The 20,196-nt window shown below is 39.6% G+C and overlaps 1 protein-coding gene across 5 annotated transcripts in view; it reads left to right on the forward strand.

Annotated features, from left to right (window-relative positions):
- Nucleotides 1–18,621, forward strand: part of PIGX (phosphatidylinositol glycan anchor biosynthesis class X) — a 102,328-nt gene extending 83,707 nt beyond the window's left edge. For all 5 annotated transcript variants that reach the window (XM_053709804.1, XM_053709803.1, XM_053709805.1 and 2 more), the window contains exons 6-7: nt 17,685–17,785; nt 18,329–18,621. In XM_053709804.1, the coding sequence (XP_053565779.1) occupies nt 17,685–17,785; nt 18,329–18,469 (242 nt within the window). In that variant the 3' untranslated portion in view covers nt 18,470–18,621. The remainder of the gene's footprint in view (nt 1–17,684; nt 17,786–18,328) is intronic.
- The last annotated feature ends 1,575 nt before the right edge of the window (nt 18,622–20,196 follow it).

The following is a 20,196-nucleotide window of genomic DNA, read 5'->3' on the forward strand; positions in this document are numbered from 1 at the left end:
TAGAAAAAAGCCTACCTTTGTGACTACCTATAGTCCGCAGTATTATTCAATTTGCAAAATACTGCGTAAAAATTTGCCAATTCTGTTGGGAGATGATTTCCTTAAGGATGACATCAAAGACGGCTGCTTTTGTGTAGCAAGACGAAATATAACTATTGGCAATCAAATTTCGCCATCAATGCTCAAAAAACCGAAACCACAAAGTACCTGGCTTTCACAGAAGGGACACTATAAATGTGGCAACAGTATCTGCAAGGCCTGCGGCTTTGTCATCACGGGGAAATTTTTTCAATCCTTGGCCACACAAAAAGTGTACTCACTATCACAATGCACTAACTGTAGATCGACCTTTGTGATCTATATGATTACATGCAGTGCTTGCAAGAAGCAATATATAGGATGCACCTCCCGGGAAGCCAGGGAGAGGATCCGTGCCCACCTCAATGATATTGAAAGGGGGATAACACCCACTGGAGCCTCTAAACACTTTGTGGATGAGCACAATAAGGATATAAGCACATTCACCTGGACTGTGATCGACCAGATAAAAAGGAAGCCAAGAGGTGGAGATAGATTGAAGGACCTCCTTGCTAAAGAAGTGTTCTGGATCTTCACCCTAGGTAGTCGGCAACCAACTGGCCTAAATATTGAGACGGACCTAATCAATCATTGGTAATTGATTGCCCCTCATCCACTTCCAAATAAATTAAAGTGCAGTATCGAAATAAGTTTATGAGATAAAAAGTTTCGTTCTGTACATAAGTATTACAACATACTAATGTAAATACTTATTTTTCTTGCAAGTAAACAAATATTGTTTCTCTCTTCTTCAATTTGTTCTTACATTTGCTCTACTAAGCAAACAAAGTTGATCAACACGAGGGCATTGTCCAATTGCTATACAACAACATTTGGTTTTGTAAAGATACACAGTTAATATAGATATAAGGATTAATCCAATATTAAGAGTGTTGTTGTCAAAGGTTAAATGCCCTCTTGCTGACCAACATAACTCCATTTTTGAGGCCACCATAAACCCACCATTAAGTTACTTTAATATTTAAATACTCTAACATGTATTGAGGACAAAAAGCCCGTATTCACTTAATTTGAATTAGTGACAGTAGAATACAGTTACCGTTATAATAAGCTGTTAATAAGTATGACCTCAAGTAAAATTTGGCATACATTTAGCATATAATGCGATCAGCTTAGAAGCAAGCAGTTGGTAACTTAAATATTCAATCAGCTGAAACGTTACTACTTTTTTCTTTTTCTTTTCAGTTGCCAACTAATGAGACCCTATGTCCATTGGTGAATAGGGCACTAACAAGATTACTAACATAAGAATTGAGTAATAAAAATATAAAAAACATGCTTCAGGGAATTATACTCTGACAGCAGTAAAGATATAAACATATACATGATTTAATACAAAAAATAAACAATCACCTAGAGTATCATATTCTTATATCACAAGGTATTCAGCCACATACAGGTAGTTTTCCTTAATAGGTATACACCCACAAGTAACACAGGTGGGTTAGGCCATCCAATAGCAAGATAGCATAGTCTATATTATTTTGAATAGGGCATTAGGGCAGTATTCAGTCTATGATTAAGGCTCTAAAGGAGCTGAAACGCGTCAGACGCCCACCCCAGCCCCTTTCTTGCTGTTTATTATAGCCATTGTCTGATACACATATCTTAGAAGCTTTTATATAGTGCTAATACATTTTCAATTTTGCTTTGAGCTCCCTGTCCGGACTTTTTCTTTGCCTTACCATAGTTCCATAGTGATGGAGATCGCTACTACGGACATAGCTTGGCAGTGAATCAAAAAGTTTTCCTTTGGCATTTACTTCTTTGGAAGGAGAGCGTTGCTCGGAACACACACGAAACCAAGGAGTGACGTCATCAGCAGCGGACGGAGGACACGCGCTGCAAGCACACGCTGTGGACACACGCTGCAAGGCACACGCTGAGGGCTCACAGAGCCGAGAGCGGTACAGCGCACCAGCAGACAGATCTGGGAGAAGGGAGAGGAGTGGAGTACACAACGGATTAACAGGTACCGCATAATACGGACTGTCATTTAATACCTTTTATGTTTCACAAAGCTGACTATCGATAAAAGGCTACTGATTTTGAATTCCGTATTTTTACCGGGTACTACATCCATACAAGTACTTTTGCCACTAAATCTCTCTACAACCTCATCAACTTTTGCTTAACCTCATATACCACTAAGATCACGCTCACCCAAACAGCAACAAAATAACCTCTACCCGTATGAGACTGAACTCACAATTCCTCATTCTTATTATAAGTAATCACTTACAGCAGTCTCCGGGTAGATCTCGCTAATCTAATTTAAAGCCTTAGAAATTTATAGGAAAATCTTTAAACACTGTCACATGGACTTTTATTGTTGTTTATCTGTGACAGTGAAAAGCACATATAACCATATAAAAGCTTCCATAATAGATCAACAGACATGGCTCAACAATATTATTCAATGCAGACGATTGCTAACTTTGAGGGCAATAGACCTTCCCTAGAGGAGACTTTTGAGAACAAATTGGATATGATTGATATCAGTGATGCCTTCATGTCTATGGAGAGGGCCCTGTTAAGTGAATACAAATTATGGTGGGATAAACGCTCACTAGAGAAATATATGTCCCTAACCATGGTTCCTAGGGGCTTACGACTGAGAAAATACCCCACCTTTTTGATTCCTGACGACAAGTTCATCCAAGAATGGAATACAATTTTATCAGAATGCTCTCTCCGACTGATGGCACTCATTGTACAACATAAAGAGAAAAAACTAGCCGAAGCAAGAGAATATATAGAAGAAGTACAGAGGGACCTCAATACATTCATGAACCATCCTGACTACCCGAAACTTGATGGAATCTTACAATCCACGGTGGATAAAGCTAAGAAGGAAATGGATAACATTAAATTTAAGAAATACTCCAGAGATTTGGAGGACTACAAAGGTCACAAAGTATACAACTGGAAAACAAGAAAATTCCCAAAGAGAAAATCGGGAAACAAAAAGATGCTCCAGGGAAAGGGAGAAAACAAGCCCCAGAAACGGGTTTCATTCTCTGACACTGATCCTGAATCAAATGAGGATGACGATCTGCAGGACTTTGTCAATTTTATGACTAGTGAACAGTCCTCAGAAGATGATGGCAGAGTACCAGACCAGATGCCAATGGCCACAACCAATATAGTCCCCCCTGCTCCCCAATTGACCCATGTCAATATACCACCCCCTGACACTATACCTTCCACACAAATATATGAGCCAATGGGTGCACTGGTTGTTAATAATAGTCAGTTAGAACCCCCTAAGCCACCTAGGGGTAACAAATACAAAAAAGCACAGGTTACCCCTAAAATAGATTCTAAGGCTAATCAGCAGGTTTTTCAGGTGGCAATAGGCCAAGAGGAAGGAGGAGGAAGAGGAATTCTCAGACAGGCCCAAAAGAGGGAGCAATACCCACTAAGGAGAGCCAGGCAGGGCAACAGATACAGAGATCAAATGTGATTAATTTATCTAGTGTCCCATTAACTAAACCAGAGGAAGAAGTACTTAGTTTAGGCCTTAATTTTGTACCATCCACTAAATTCAATGTCTTCAATACACTGTTAGATTTAAACAGGTTTATCCGCAGTCTCACACTCAACAAGTTCTATAAACTCAACCCCACTGAGGATATAGACACCAGAGCTCCAGACACCACACCGCAACATGATTACTTTAACATAACAGAAGCTACTGATTTTTTAAACCTCTACACATTAGAGAGGGAGGGTTTGACTGAGGAGGCAACTATTGACTCCCATAAGGGCTATAAGCCCAAGTCTATCTTTTACCCTACCCAATGCAGGGGCACCGCCCTAGAGTCGTTCCAACGACGCATGGAGGAAGATCTGGTAGCACTAGATCGGGAGCAAAAAGCCACGATAAGTAATCTGACAAGAAGTCAAAGATTGGCTCTGCACAAACTGTGGAAGAGAGAAGACATTATAGTGAAACAGTCGGATAAAGGGGGGTCTGTTGTTGTGTTGGATCGAAACTATTACATTTCCGAGGCACACAGACAACTCCAGGACCAAGAGGTCTATGAAAAGTTACCAGGGGACCCCACACGACTTTTCGGAGCCTTATTATTAGATCTATTAGATGATGGTAGGCACCAAGGCCTACTCGATGAGGACACCTTTGACTTCCTGAACACCAAACATCCAGTGGTGCCGATATTCCATCACCTCCCCAAGGTACACAAGTCCTTGGAGGAGGTGAAAGGACGGCCCATAGTTTCAGGAATAGGGTCACTCCTTGAGAATTTGGGCAATTGGCTCGAATCATTACTACAACCACTGGTTTACAAATTACCGTCTTTTCTAAGAGACACCAAACACCTACTAAACATATTGAGCACCTGCCAATGGGATGACCATATGTCATGGTTGGCTGTTGATGTGGTAGGGCTGTATTTGGCCATCCCACATGAACAAGGTCTAATAGCTACGTGCTATATGCTCGACAGTTTTAGTGACTACTCTGTTAACTTGAAGAATTACATCCTCCAGGTATTGAAATTCTCATTGACACACAACTACTTTGAGTTCTTGGGAGATCACTACCTACAGAAGAGAGGCACGGCCATGGGGGCCAAATTTGCCCCCGCCTATGCCAACATCTTCATGGGCTATTGGGAGCACGGTTACATCTACAGTGACCAAAACCCATTCCTCAAATCCATCATTGGATATAAAAGGTATATTGATGACCTCCTAATCGTGTGGTCTGGCACACAGCCAGACAGTAAATTGTTTGTTGATTATTTAAACAACAATGAAATGGGATTACACTTTACCTATACTTTTGAGAAAAATGAACTTCCCTTTTTGGATTTAGTTCTAACTGGAGTCCCAGGGGAAAACAGAGTAGTCACTTCACTGTACGTTAAACCGATTTCATCCAATACTTACTTACATGCCAAAAGCAATCATCCGCCGCATACCAGCTATGGAATAGCCAAAGGACAATTCTTGCGAATCCGGCGTAACTGCTCAGAGGATGATGGCTTTTTGGCAGAAAGTGAAAAACTAATTCAGAGATTGTCAGAGCGAGGTTACGACATCAAAGTGGTGCACAAAGCACTCGAGGATGTCAAACATCTCGACAGGAATTCCTTACTTGAGACCAAAAAACTAACAAAGGAAGCTAGAAAAAAGCCTACCTTTGTGACTACCTATAGTCCGCAGTATTATTCAATTTGCAAAATACTGCGTAAAAATTTGCCAATTCTGTTGGGAGATGATTTCCTTAAGGATGACATCAAAGACGGCTGCTTTTGTGTAGCAAGACGAAATATAACTATTGGCAATCAAATTTCGCCATCAATGCTCAAAAAACCGAAACCACAAAGTACCTGGCTTTCACAGAAGGGACACTATAAATGTGGCAACAGTATCTGCAAGGCCTGCGGCTTTGTCATCACGGGGAAATTTTTTCAATCCTTGGCCACACAAAAAGTGTACTCACTATCACAATGCACTAACTGTAGATCGACCTTTGTGATCTATATGATTACATGCAGTGCTTGCAAGAAGCAATATATAGGATGCACCTCCCGGGAAGCCAGGGAGAGGATCCGTGCCCACCTCAATGATATTGAAAGGGGGATAACACCCACTGGAGCCTCTAAACACTTTGTGGATGAGCACAATAAGGATATAAGCACATTCACCTGGACTGTGATCGACCAGATAAAAAGGAAGCCAAGAGGTGGAGATAGATTGAAGGACCTCCTTGCTAAAGAAGTGTTCTGGATCTTCACCCTAGGTAGTCGGCAACCAACTGGCCTAAATATTGAGACGGACCTAATCAATCATTGGTAATTGATTGCCCCTCATCCACTTCCAAATAAATTAAAGTGCAGTATCGAAATAAGTTTATGAGATAAAAAGTTTCGTTCTGTACATAAGTATTACAACATACTAATGTAAATACTTATTTTTCTTGCAAGTAAACAAATATTGTTTCTCTCTTCTTCAATTTGTTCTTACATTTGCTCTACTAAGCAAACAAAGTTGATCAACACGAGGGCATTGTCCAATTGCTATACAACAACATTTGGTTTTGTAAAGATACACAGTTAATATAGATATAAGGATTAATCCAATATTAAGAGTGTTGTTGTCAAAGGTTAAATGCCCTCTTGCTGACCAACATAACTCCATTTTTGAGGCCACCATAAACCCACCATTAAGTTACTTTAATATTTAAATACTCTAACATGTATTGAGGACAAAAAGCCCGTATTCACTTAATTTGAATTAGTGACAGTAGAATACAGTTACCGTTATAATAAGCTGTTAATAAGTATGACCTCAAGTAAAATTTGGCATACATTTAGCATATAATGCGATCAGCTTAGAAGCAAGCAGTTGGTAACTTAAATATTCAATCAGCTGAAACGTTACTACTTTTTTCTTTTTCTTTTCAGTTGCCAACTAATGAGACCCTATGTCCATTGGTGAATAGGGCACTAACAAGATTACTAACATAAGAATTGAGTAATAAAAATATAAAAAACATGCTTCAGGGAATTATACTCTGACAGCAGTAAAGATATAAACATATACATGATTTAATACAAAAAATAAACAATCACCTAGAGTATCATATTCTTATATCACAAGGTATTCAGCCACATACAGGTAGTTTTCCTTAATAGGTATACACCCACAAGTAACACAGGTGGGTTAGGCCATCCAATAGCAAGATAGCATAGTCTATATTATTTTGAATAGGGCATTAGGGCAGTATTCAGTCTATGATTAAGGCTCTAAAGGAGCTGAAACGCGTCAGACGCCCACCCCAGCCCCTTTCTTGCTGTTTATTATAGCCATTGTCTGATACACATATCTTAGAAGCTTTTATATAGTGCTAATAAATTTTCAATTTTGCTTTGAGCTCCCTGTCCGGACTTTTTCTTTGCCTTACTATGTATATATCTATACCTATATAAAATCATCTATGGGCCCCATCCGATATGCAGCGTCGCCCGCAAAAGCCGGCGCCGACGGTTTTTGCGCGTTTTTGGTATCCTATATACAGCGCCGCATATAAATGCGGCACGTATATTTCACCCGTCGGACGTAGTTTTTTTACCCATAGACTAACATATAAAAGACGCGCAATTTGGTATCCAATATCCAGTGCAAGGACTTACGTGGCGTAAATGAAGAAATCTTACTCTATTTTCACCTCGCCATAAAAAGCAGCCGTAGCAAGCATTGCGCTGAGTATTGGAGCGCCGTAACTCCCTAAAATGCCTTCCAAAAAAAAACCTAACACCTAACGCATGCGCAATGTCTATCTACCTGTCAACCTCAATCCCCCACCGCAGTGACTAATAAAGTGTATTAACCCCTAAACCGCCGCTCCCGGAGCCCACCGCCACCTACATTATATGTATTAACCCCTAAACTGCCGCTCCCGGACCCCGCCGCACCTAAATAAAGTGTTTAACCCCTAAACCGCCGCTCCCGGACCCCGCCGCCACCTACATTAAATTTATTAACCCCTAATCTGACCCCCCTACACGGCCGCCACCACCTACATTACATTTATTAACCCCTAATCTCCCGCCCCCACTGTCGCCGCCACTATATTAAATTTATTAACCCCTAAACCTAAGTCTAACCCTAACACCCCCCTAACTTAATTATTATTTAAATAAATCCTAAATAATATTACTATTATTAACTAAAGTATTCCAATTTAAAAATAAATACTTACCTATAAAATAAACCCTAAGATAGCTACAATATAATTAATAATTACATTGTAGCTATTTTAGGATTTATTTTTATTTTACAGGCAACTTTGTATTTATTTTAACTAGGTACAATAGCTATTAAATAGTTAATAACTATTTAATAGCTACCTAGTTAAAATAATTACAAAATTACCTGTAAAATAAATCCTAACCTAAGTTACCATTACACCTAACACTACACTATCATTAAATTAATTAAATAAATGAACTACAATTAACTAAAATTAAATACAATTAAATAATCCAAACTATAGTACAAAAAATCCAAACACTAAATTACAAAAAATAAAAAAATTACAATAAGTTTAAACTAATTACACCTAATCTAAGCCCCCTAATAAAATAAAAAAGCCCCCCCAAAATAATAAAATGCCCTACCCTATACTAAATTACAAATAGCCCTTAAAAGTGCCTTTTGCGGGGCATTGCCCCAAAGTAATCAGCTCTTTTACCTGTAAAAAAAAGAACAATCCCCCCCCCCAACATTACAACCCACCACCCACACACCGCTACTCTAAAACCCACCCGATCCCCCCTTAAAAAAACCTAACACTACCCAATTGAAGATCACCCTACCTTGAGCCGTCTTCACCCAGCCGGGCCGAAGTCTTCATCCGATCCGGGCACAAGTGGTCCTCCAGCCGGGGCAGAAGTCTTCATCCGATCGGGGCAGAAGAGGTCCTCCATCCGGCAGAAATCTTCATCCAAGCGGCATCTTCTATCTTCATCCTTCCGGCGACAAGCGGCTCCATCTTGAAGACATCCGAGGCGGAGCATCCTTCCTGCATGACGACTACCCGACGAATGGCTGGTCCTTTAAATGACGTCATCCAAGATGGCGTCCCTCGAATTCCGATTTGCTGATAGGATTCTATCAGCCAATCGGAATTAAGGTAGGAAAAATCAGATTGGTTGATATAATCAGCCAATCGGATTGAAGTTCAATACGATTGGCTGATTGGATCAGCCAATAGAATTGACCTCACATTCTATTGGCTGATCCAATCAGCCAATCGGATTGCTATTGTACCTAGTTAAAATAAATACAAAGTTGCCTGTAAAATAAAAATAAATCCTAAAATAGCTACAATGTAATTATTAATTATATTGTAGCTATCTTAGGGTTTATTTTATAGGTAAGTATTTAGTTTTAAATAGGAATACTTTAGTTAATAATAATAATAATATTATTTAGATTTATTTAAATAATAATTAAGTTAGGGGGGTGTTGGGGTTAGACTTAGGTTTAGGGGATAACACCTTTATTATAGTGACGACGACGTTGGCGGTGGCAGATTAGGGGTTAATAGATTTAATAGGCTATGGCGGTTTAGGGGTTAATACTTTAATAGGTGTATTGCGTTGTGAGCTATGGCGGTTTAGGGGTTAATACATTTATTATTAGGAGTTAGAGGGGGGATTGCGGATATATGGGTATACGTGTAGGGCTTATTTTTGGGAGGCGTGTTAGACAGTTACGGGACATTTAAAAGTTTAGTTCGTTTTCTTAGGGCCGGCAGTTTCTAAAGTGCTGTAAGTCACTGGCGACTCCAGAAATTTGTACTTACGCTTATTACTGGACATCGCTAGTTTATACGACTTACGGCACTTAGGAAATGCCGGCGCCCTATATGTAATACCCTGATGTGCGAGGTGAAATTACGGGCGACGCAGGTTTCCACGCTTGCGCCGAAACCTGCGCCGTATATCGGATCGCGCCCTATATATATAGGTATAGATATATAATGTAAAAAAAATACCATCATATATATAAAAATATGTATTTTTGAATACATAGAACATATTCTTCTTTGTGCAGAACACTGGAATGTGTAATAGCCAGCTATTCATCGGGTAGTCGTCGTGCAGGAAGGATGCTCCGCGTCGGATGTCTTCAAGATGGAGCCGTTCCTCGCCTGAAGGATGAGGATAGAAGATGCCGCTTGGATGAAGATTTCTGCCGGATGGAGGACCTCTTCTGCCCCGATCGGATGAAGACTTCTGCCCAGCTGGAGGACCACTTGTGCCCGGATCGGATGAAGACTTCTGCCCGGCTGGGTGAAGACGGCTCAAGGTAGGGTGATCTTCAATGGGGTAGTGTTAGGTTTTTTTAAGGGGGATCGGGTGGGTTTTAGAGTAGCGGTGTGTGGGTGGTGGGTTGTAATGTTGGGGGGGGGATTGTTCTTTTTTTTACAGGTAAAAGAGCTGATTACTTTGGGGCAATGCCCCGCAAAAGGCCCTTTTAAGGGCTATTTGTAATTTAGTATAGGGTAGGGCATTTTATTATTTTGGGGGGCTTTTTTATTTTATTAGGGGGCTTAGATTAGGTGTAATTAGTGTAAACTTCTTGTAATTTTTTTTATTTTTTGTAATTTAGTGTTTGTTTTTTTTGTACTATAGTTTAGTTTATTTAATTGTATTTAATTTTAGATAATTGTAGTTAATTTATTTAATGATAGTATAGTGTTAGGTGTAATAGTAACTTAGGCTAGGATTTATTTTACAGGTAATTTTGTAAGTATTTTAACTAGGTAGCTATTAAATAGTTATTAACTATTTAATAGCTATTGTACCTAGTTAAAATAAATACAAAGTTGCCTGTAAAATAAAAATAAATCCTAAAATAGCTACAATGTAATTATTAATTATATTGTAGCTATCTTAGGCCTAGATTTAGAGTTCGGCGGTAGCCGTCAAAACCAGCGTTAGAGGCTCCTAACGCTGGTTTTGGGCGCCCGCTGGTATTTGGAGTCAGTGATTAAAGGGTCTAACGCTCACTTTTCAGCCGCGACTTTTCCATACCGCAGATCCCCCTACGCCATTTGCGTAGCCTATCTTTTCAATGGGATCTTTCTAACGCTGGTATTTAGAGTCGTTTCTGCAGTGAGCGTTAGAGCTCTAACGACAAGATTCCAGCCGCCTGAAAATAGCAGGAGTTAAGAGCTTTCTGGCTAACGCCGGTTTATAAAGCTCTTAACTACTGTACCCTAAAGTACACTAACACCCATAAACTACCTATGTACCCCTAAACCGAGGTCCCCCCACATCGCCGCCACTCGATTAAAATTTTTAACCCCTAATCTGCCGACCGCCACCTACGTTATACATATGTACCCCTAATCTGCTGCCCCTAACACCGCCGACCCCTGTATTATATCTATTAACCCCTAACTTGCCCCCCACAACGTCGCCGCAAGCTACTTAAAATAATTAACCCCTAATCTTCCGACCGCAAATCGCCGCCACCTACGTTATCCCTATGTACCCCTAATCTGCTACCCCTAACATCGCCGACCCCTATGTTATATTTATTAACCCCTAATCTGCCCCCCACAACGTCGCCGACACCTACCTACACTTATTAACCCCTAATCTGCCGAGCGGACCTGAGCGCTACTATAATAAAGTTATTAACCCCTAATCCGCCTCACTAACCCTATCATAAATAGTATTAACCCCTAATCTGCCCTCCCTAACATCGCCGACACCTACCTTCAATTATTAACCCCTAATCTGCCGACCGGAGCTCACCGCTATTCTAATAAATGTATTAACCCCTAAAGCTAAGTCTAACCCTAACACTAACACCCCCCTAAGTTAAATATAATTTTTATCTAACGAAATTAATTAACTCTTATTAAATAAATAATTCCTATTTAAAGCTAAATACTTACCTGTAAAATAAATCCTAATATAGCTACAATATAAATTATAATTATATTATACCTATTTTAGGATTAATATTTATTTTACAGGCAACTTTGTAATTATTTTAACCAGGTACAATAGCTATTAAATAGTTAAGAACTATTTAATAGTTACCTAGTTAAAATAATTACAAATTTACCTGTAAAATAAATCCTAACCTAAGATATAATTAAACCTAACACTACCCTATCAATAAAATAATTAAACTACCTACAATTACCTACAATTAACCTAACACTACACTATCAATAAATTAATTAAACACAATTGCTACAAATAAATAACATTAAATAAACTATCTAAAGTACAAAAAATAAAAAAGAACTAAGTTACAGAAAATAATAAAATATTTACAAACATAAGAAAAATATTACAACAATTTTAAACTAATTACACCTACTCTAAGCCCCCTAATAAAATAACAAAGCCCCCCAAAATAAAAAATTCCCTACCCTATTCTAAAATACAAATATTACAAGCTCTTTTACCTTACCAGCCCTGAACAGGGCCCTTTGCGGGGCATGCCCCAAGAATTTCAGCTCTTTTGCCTGTAAAAAAAAACATACAATACCCCCCCCCAACATTACAACCCACCACCCACATACCCCTAATCTAACCCAAACCCCCCTTAAATAAACCTAACACTACCCCCCTGATGATCTTCCTACCTTGTCTTCACCATGCCAGGTTCACCGATCCGTCCTGGCTCCAAGATCTTCATCCAACCCAAGCGGGGCTAGACATCCACTGAAGAAGTCCAGAAGAGGGTCCAAAGTCTTCCTCCTATCCGGCAAGAAGAGGACATCCGGACGGCAAACATCTTCTCCAAGCGGCATCTTCTATCTTCTTCCATCCGATGACGACCGGCTCCATCTTGAAGACCTCCAGCGCGGATCCATCCTCTTCTTCCGACGACTAGACGACGAATGACGGTTCCTTTAAGGGACGTCATCCAAGATGGCGTCCCTCGAATTCCGATTGGCTGATAGGATTCTATCAGCCAATCGGAATTAAGGTAGGAATTTTCTGATTGGCTGATGGAATCAGCCAATCAGAATATAGTTCAATCCGATTGGCTGATCCAATCAGCCAATCAGATTGAGCTCGCATTCTATTGGCTGTTCCGATCAGCCAATAGAATGCGAGCTCAATCTGATTGGCTGATTGGATCAGCCAATCGGATTGAACTATATTCTGATTGGCTGATTCCATCAGCCAATCAGAAAATTCCTACCTTAATTCCGATTGGCTGATAGAATCCTATCAGCCAATCGGAATTCGAGGGACGCCATCTTGGATGACGTCCCTTAAAGGAACCGTCATTCGTCGTCTAGTCGTCGGAAGAAGAGGATGGATCCGCGCTGGAGGTCTTCAAGATGGAGCCGGTCGTCATCGGATGGAAGAAGATAGAAGATGCCGCTTGGAGAAGATGTTTGCCGGTCCGGATGTCCTCTTCTTGCCGGATAGGAGGAAGACTTTGGACCCTCTTCTGGACTTCTTCAGTGGATGTCTAGCCCCGCTTGGGTTGGATGAAGATCTTGGAGCCAGGACGGATCGGTGAACCTGGCATGGTGAAGACAAGGTAGGAAGATCATCAGGGGGGTAGTGTTAGGTTTATTTAAGGGGGGTTTGGGTTAGATTAGGGGTATGTGGGTGGTGGGTTGTAATGTTGGGGGGGGTATTGTATGTTTTTTTTTACAGGCAAAAGAGCTGAAATTCTTGGGGCATGCCCCGCAAAGGGCCCTGTTCAGGGCTGGTAAGGTAAAAGAGCTTGTAATATTTGTATTTTAGAATAGGGTAGGGAATTTTTTATTTTGGGGGGCTTTGTTATTTTATTAGGGGGCTTAGAGTAGGTGTAATTAGTTTAAAATTGTTGTAATATTTTTCTTATGTTTGTAAATATTTTATCATTTTCTGTAACTTAGTTCTTTTTTATTTTTTGTACTTTAGATAGTTTATTTAATGTTATTTATTTGTAGCAATTGTGTTTAATTAATTTATTGATAGTGTAGTGTTAGGTTAATTGTAGGTAATTGTAGGTAGTTTATTTAATTATTTTATTGATAGGGTAGTGTTAGGTTTAATTATATCTTAGGTTAGGATTTATTTTACAGGTAAATTTGTAATTATTTTAACTAGGTAACTATTAAATAGTTCTTAACTATTTAATAGCTATTGTACCTGGTTAAAATAATTACAAAGTTGCCTGTAAAATAAATATTAATCCTAAAATAGGTATAATATAATTATAATTTATATTGTAGCTATATTAGGATTTATTTTACAGGTAAGTATTTAGCTTTAAATAGGAATTATTTATTTAATAAGAGTTAATTAATTTCGTTAGATAAAAATTATATTTAACTTAGGGGGGTGTTAGTGTTAGGGTTAGACTTAGCTTTAGGGGTTAATACATTTATTAGAATAGCGGTGAGCTCCGGTCGGCAGATTAGGGGTTAATAATTGAAGGTAGGTGTCGGCGATGTTAGGGAGGGCAGATTAGGGGTTAATACTATTTATGATAGGGTTAGTGAGGCGGATTAGGGGTTAATAACTTTATTATAGTAGCGCTCAGGTCCGCTCGGCAGATTAGGGGTTAATAAGTGTAGGTAGGTGTCGGCGACGTTGTGGGGGGCAGATTAGGGGTTAATAAATATAACATAGGGGTCGGCGATGTTAGGGCAGCAGATTAGGGGTACATAGGGATAACGTAGGTGGCGGCGGTTTACGGAGCGGCAGATTAGGGGTTAAAAGTGTAATGCAGGGGTCAGCGATAGCGGGGGGCGGCAGATTAGGGGTTAATAAGTGTAAGGTTAGGGGTGTTTAGACTCGGGGTACATGTTAGGGTGTTAGGTGCAGACTTAGGAGGTGTTTCCCCATAGGAAACAATGGGGCTGCGTTAGGAGCTGAACGCTGCTTTTTTGCAGGTGTTAGGTTTTTTTTCAGCTCAAACAGCCCCATTGTTTCCTATGGGAGAATCGTGCACGAGCACGTTTTTGATGCCGGCCGCGTCCGTAAGCAACTCTGGTATCGAGAGTTGCATTTGCGGTAAAAATGCTCTACGCTCCTTTTTTGGAGCCTAACGCAGCATTTGTTTGAACTCTCGATACCAGAGTTAAATTTATGGTGCGGCCAGAAAAAAACCCGCGGAGCGTTAACAGCCCTTTTACCGCCGAACTCTAAATCTAGGCCTTAGGGTTTATTTTATAGGTAAGTATTTAGTTTTAAATAGGAATACTTTAAGTTTAGTTAATAATAGTAATATTATTTAGATTTATTTAAATAATAATTAAGTTAGGGGGGTGTTGGGGTTAGACTTAGACTTAGGTTTAGGGGTTAACACCTTTATTATAGTGGCGGCGACGTTGGCGGCGGCAGATTAGGGGTTAATAGATTTAATAGGCTATGTGGGCTATGGCGGTTTAGGGGTTAATACTTTAATAGGTGTATTGCGTTGTGGGCTATGGCAGTTTAGGGGTTAATACATTTATTATTAGGAGTGAGAGGGGGGATTGCGGATATATGGGTATACATGTGGGGCTTATTTTTGGGAGGCGTGTTAGACAGTTACGGGACATTTAAAAGTTTAGTTAGTTTTCTTTGGCGCCGGCAGTTTCTAAAGTGCCGTAAGTTACTGGCGATTCCAGAAATTTGTACTTACGCTTATTACTGGACATCGCTAGTTTATACGACTTACGGCACTTAGGAAATGCCGGCGTCCTATATGTAATACCCCGATGTGCGAGGTGAAATTACGGGCGACGCAGGTTTCCACGCTTGCGCCGAAACCTGCGCCGTATATCGGATCGCGCCCTATATATATAGGTATAGATATATAATGTAAAAAAAATACCATCATATATATAAAAATATGTATTTTTGATACATAGAACATATTCTTCTTTGTGCAGAACACTGGAATGTGTAATATTCATATTTTTATGTCGGGTTAGCGCACATGAGAATATGCAATCGTGTTTGCGCACGAGTAGAGTGTTTTTTCCACTTTTTTTCCCCATTGACTTCTATGGGGGAATAGGTTATTGCGCGCGTCGGGTTACTGAGAGAGTGATAACTTTTTACTTTCTACTCGTAATAGGAGCACAGCCCAATGCACGCAAAAAAGATTACTTCTAGCATAATTAGAGCTCTGGCGAAAGCGCTAAATAGGGCTTCACTCGTAATCTGGCCCAGAGTGGGCTGATCTTGTAGGGAGATTATAACTCTTTATGGCATCTGTAGAATTGTTTACACACAGTTCCCTTTATCTTCTTTATTACTGTTTAGTCAAAGACCAGTACTTCGGAACAATGGAAAAATTAACATTTTAGTGTTTATCTGTCACAGAACCCCACTGGGAGCATTATTTTATCTAAATCTTCTTGTTTACATGGTTTTTATTTAGCCAGAACTTAAAGGGACATTCCAGCCTAAATTGGAATCTACATAGATGAATTTCAGTTTTAAATAGAAGCATTTTTGTAATATACATGTATTAGCAAAAATGCTTCTAATAAAAGCTATAGCTGTTTCAAAAGTGTATTTAAGTATGCACCGTGCACCAGCATTTTCAACACAGCACTTGTTTAAAGAGTCTAAGGTGCTTGCACTATCTGGTAATGACTTAAAGGGACATGAAACCCAATTTTTTTCATTCATGATTTGGAAAGAGCAAACAATTTTAAAAAACTTTTTAATTTATTTCTATTATCTAATTTGCTTCATTCTCTTGATATGCTTTGCTGAAAAGCATATCTAGATATGCTCCGTAGCTGCCGATTGGTAGATGCACATAGATGCCTCGTGTGATTGGCTCACCCATGTGCATTGCTATTTCTTCAACAAAGGATACCTAAAGAATGAAGCAAATTAGATAATAGAAGTAATTTGGAAAGTTATTTAAAATTGTATTCTCTACCTGAATCATGAAATATTTTTGGGGGGGTTTAGTGTCCCTTTAATTAAGTCTCACTGGCGCTCTAAACAGCTGCAGTATTTAAAATACTGATGCACTGAGTAATCTAGCTATGCTTCACATGCACATGCAGAGACATATGTTTACATTAAAACAGTGATTATTTTACTAGAAGTATTTTTGCCAATACATGTATACTGCAAATATGTTTCTATTCAAATATGTCATTTACCTACGTACATTGAAATTCTGACCGGAATGTCCCTAAAGGGACATGAAATGCAAACTGTTTCTTTCATGATTCAGATAGAGCATGTCCAAAGTCCACTTCCTCGTCGTTTCACTATATATGAAACAGAAATTAGAGGTATTTTTAAAAGGAATGTGAGGGGCCTCAGAAGACATTTGTACCTCCTCACGTGGCCAGAGACATAAAGGTACATTTATGAAGCTGCATTTGTAACTTCTTAGGCTATGTTAAGTAGGCTTAGAAAAGCAAATCTGCAGCCACATATTTAAAGGACATGAAACCCCAAATGTTTCTTTCATAATTCAGACAGAACATACAATTTTAAACAACTTTCCAATTGACTTCTGTTATCAAATTTGCTTTGTTCTTTTGGTATCTCTTGCTGAAGGTGTAGCAATGCACTACTCAGAGTTAGGTGAACACACTTGGAGGGCCAATGAGAACAGGAATTTAAGTACTGCCACCTATCAGCAGCTAGCTCCAAGTAGTGCATTGCTGCTCCTGAGCATACCTAGGTATTCTTTTCAACAAAGGATACTAAGAGAATGAAGCAAATCAAACAATATAAGTAAATTGGAAAGTTTTTTTTTAAATTGTGTGCTCTATCTGAATCATGAAATAAATCTTTTGGGTTTCAGGTCCCACCTTAATGGTAATGAGGTCAATCACCCTGACACTTGCTTGTTCGTAGTGATTGATATGCCCTGCTTTTGTCCAATTGGATGAGCAGGAGCAGGGGGCTGCATTGCACAAGAAACCTCATGCAATGTTGAATTTCGCCATGTGAAGTGGTGATTGCAAGAGGACAGCTTTACTACTTGCGAACCTGTCCTCCTGCAATGATGATACATTTTGCCCTTTGTTTAAATAAAAGTATTCTCTTGTTTTTTTGTGATTTTTTTTTCATGTGTATAAAAATCTATTTTGTTTCGTACAGAAGTTTTTTCCAAAGGCTGCTCACCTAACTCAGTAACTGAGGCTCCTTGTGGATCAAAAGGTGGCTCTTCATGTCATTGGTTGGATATAAATTACACAGCTGTAAGTACTAATTCCCATGTATGAAACCTAGTTCATTCCTACTATTGATGTTCTGTATGATGAAAGAATGTTACAGACAAAATGTTTTCTTTCATGATTCACATAGAGCATGCAATTTTATGCAGCATTCTATTGTACTCATATTATCAAGAATGTAAGCTTAAGAGCCGGTCCATTTTTAGTTCAGCACCTGGATTGTGCTTGCTAATTGGTGGCTAAATGTAGCCTCCAATTAGCAAGCGCTATCCAGGGTGCTGATCCAAATATGGGCCGGCTCCTTAGCTTAGATTCTTTCTTTTTCAAATAAAGATAGTAAGAGAATGAAGAAAAAATTATAAAAGGAGTAAATTAGAAAGTTGCTTAAAATTGCATGATCTGAATCGTGAAAGAAAACATTTGGGTTTAGTGTCCCTTTAAGCTTAGAGGAATTACCATGAACATGCTCAACTTATTTCATCATTGGTCTAGTTGTCAAGAATGATTTCTTTCTTACATTTTGTGGTTACATAAACTGTGCTTTATCGTGTTTTGTTTTCTTTGTAGGTCCCCAAGACTGTAGCACTACACACACCAGTTGGAATCACACAGCATGGACCAGCAGTATGCAGTATAACACTAATAACGACTCTGTACTGCACAGGGATGATCCTCCAGGCAGTGTACAGATCTAGCCATCTAGTTTAGTAATGACTTTGCTTTTTGGGACTTTTATGACTTTTTCTTGAACGGCAAACAAGACCAGAAAACCTCATCTAATGTAATTTGTATATTTTCTCACTTATCTATCAGAAGTATGTTTTACAGTGCAATGTTAATTAAAACTGAAACTGTGTAAATGTTTGGATTTGGTAGAGGTTCTTTAAAAACTGCATTATTTTTGACTGTATCATTTTGTGCTCAAATAGTACAATAATAAGACTGTTCCAGATATTTGTCTAGCCACATTTGCACCTAAATGGTTCAGGAGATTCTTATCACCCATGATTGTAGTTGTACTAACAAGTTTAGGGGTTAACTTTTAGATATTCTCATGCAGTATTGAAGTCCGTAACAAAGCAAATTTGTTGATAAAAACATTTCCACAATATGCCAGGGTTGGGACTTGGGGTAACCATTTTTTATTTATTTTGATTTTCTGCTGTAGATTTAGCTATTATTATTTTTTTTAAACCAGTTTATTAATATTTGCATATGAATACAAAATAAAAACATCATATAATGCATAGCAATATTACAAGATGCACTGGTCAAAATACAACTTTTTTTTTTAATTACACAAGAGAACAAACATCAATCTATTAACGTCATCCCAGGATCCATCACTTTAGAAAACCATAGGTATATTAAAAAAAAAAAAGGCATGTGTTAGAACAAATATTTCTTTACTAATCTCAACAATGCAAACTGCTGAATCTTAGAATAAGCCACAAGGTTTATAATACGTAAACAACTTAGCTACTTCAAAATCTGGTTTGAACAACTAATAGCTCCAGGAAGAGAAGGAAAAAGATAAGGAAAAAGAATAATACGTTACTATCGACCTTCATTACGTGTTGAATTTATTTGAACTTCATTTTGCCAACATCTGGTCATAGATTGGCTTATAATTATCCTATATAATAAAAGGACAAGTGTGTTTGTCCGAAGCTGTCATGCGCAGTAGAGACTGCGTGCGAGGACAAACACACCTGGCCTTCCAACTGACCTGGCATCGTGTGGTGGAGTGGACGTGGCCGGACGGGTGCAGAGTGGGCTTGACCGGGCGGGTGTGGCGTGGGCGTGGCCGGGCGGTTGCTACGTGGGCGTGACGTGAGCGGGGCCGGGCGTGACGTGGGTGGGGCCAGATGCCGGGGCCGGCTGCCGAGACAGAGAGCTTTAAAGAGGGGGGATAGAGAGAGCAGAAGAGGGTGGATAGAGAGAGCAGAAGAAGGGGGATAGAGAGAGGGAGAGAGAGACAGCAAAAGAGAGAGGGGGAAAGAGACAGCAAAGGGAGGGGGGAGAGAGACAGCAAAAGAGAGGAGGGAAAGAGACAGCAAAAGAGAGGGGGGGAGAGAGACAGCAAAAGAGAGGGGGAGAGAGCACAAAAGAGAGGGGGGAGAGAGCGCAAAAGAGAGGGGGGAGAGAGAGCAAAAGAGAGGGGGGAGAGAGCGCAAAAGAGAGGGGGGAGAGAGCGCAAAAGAGAGGGGGGAGAGAGCGCAAACGAGGGGGGAGAGAGCGCAAAAGAGAGGGGGAGAGAGCACAAAAGAGAGGGAGAGAGAGCAAACGAGAGGAGAGAGAAAGCAAACGAGAGGAGAGAGAGCAAACGAGAGGGGGGAAGAGAGAGAGAGACAGCAAAAGAGGGGGAGATAGAGAGAGCAAAAGAGAGGGAGAGAGACAGCAAAAGAGGGGGAGAGAGAGCAAAAGAGAGGGGG

The sequence above is a fragment of the Bombina bombina genome, chromosome 4 (genome assembly GCF_027579735.1).
Source record: "Bombina bombina isolate aBomBom1 chromosome 4, aBomBom1.pri, whole genome shotgun sequence".
In the NCBI taxonomy this organism is placed as follows: Eukaryota; Metazoa; Chordata; class Amphibia; order Anura; family Bombinatoridae; genus Bombina; species Bombina bombina.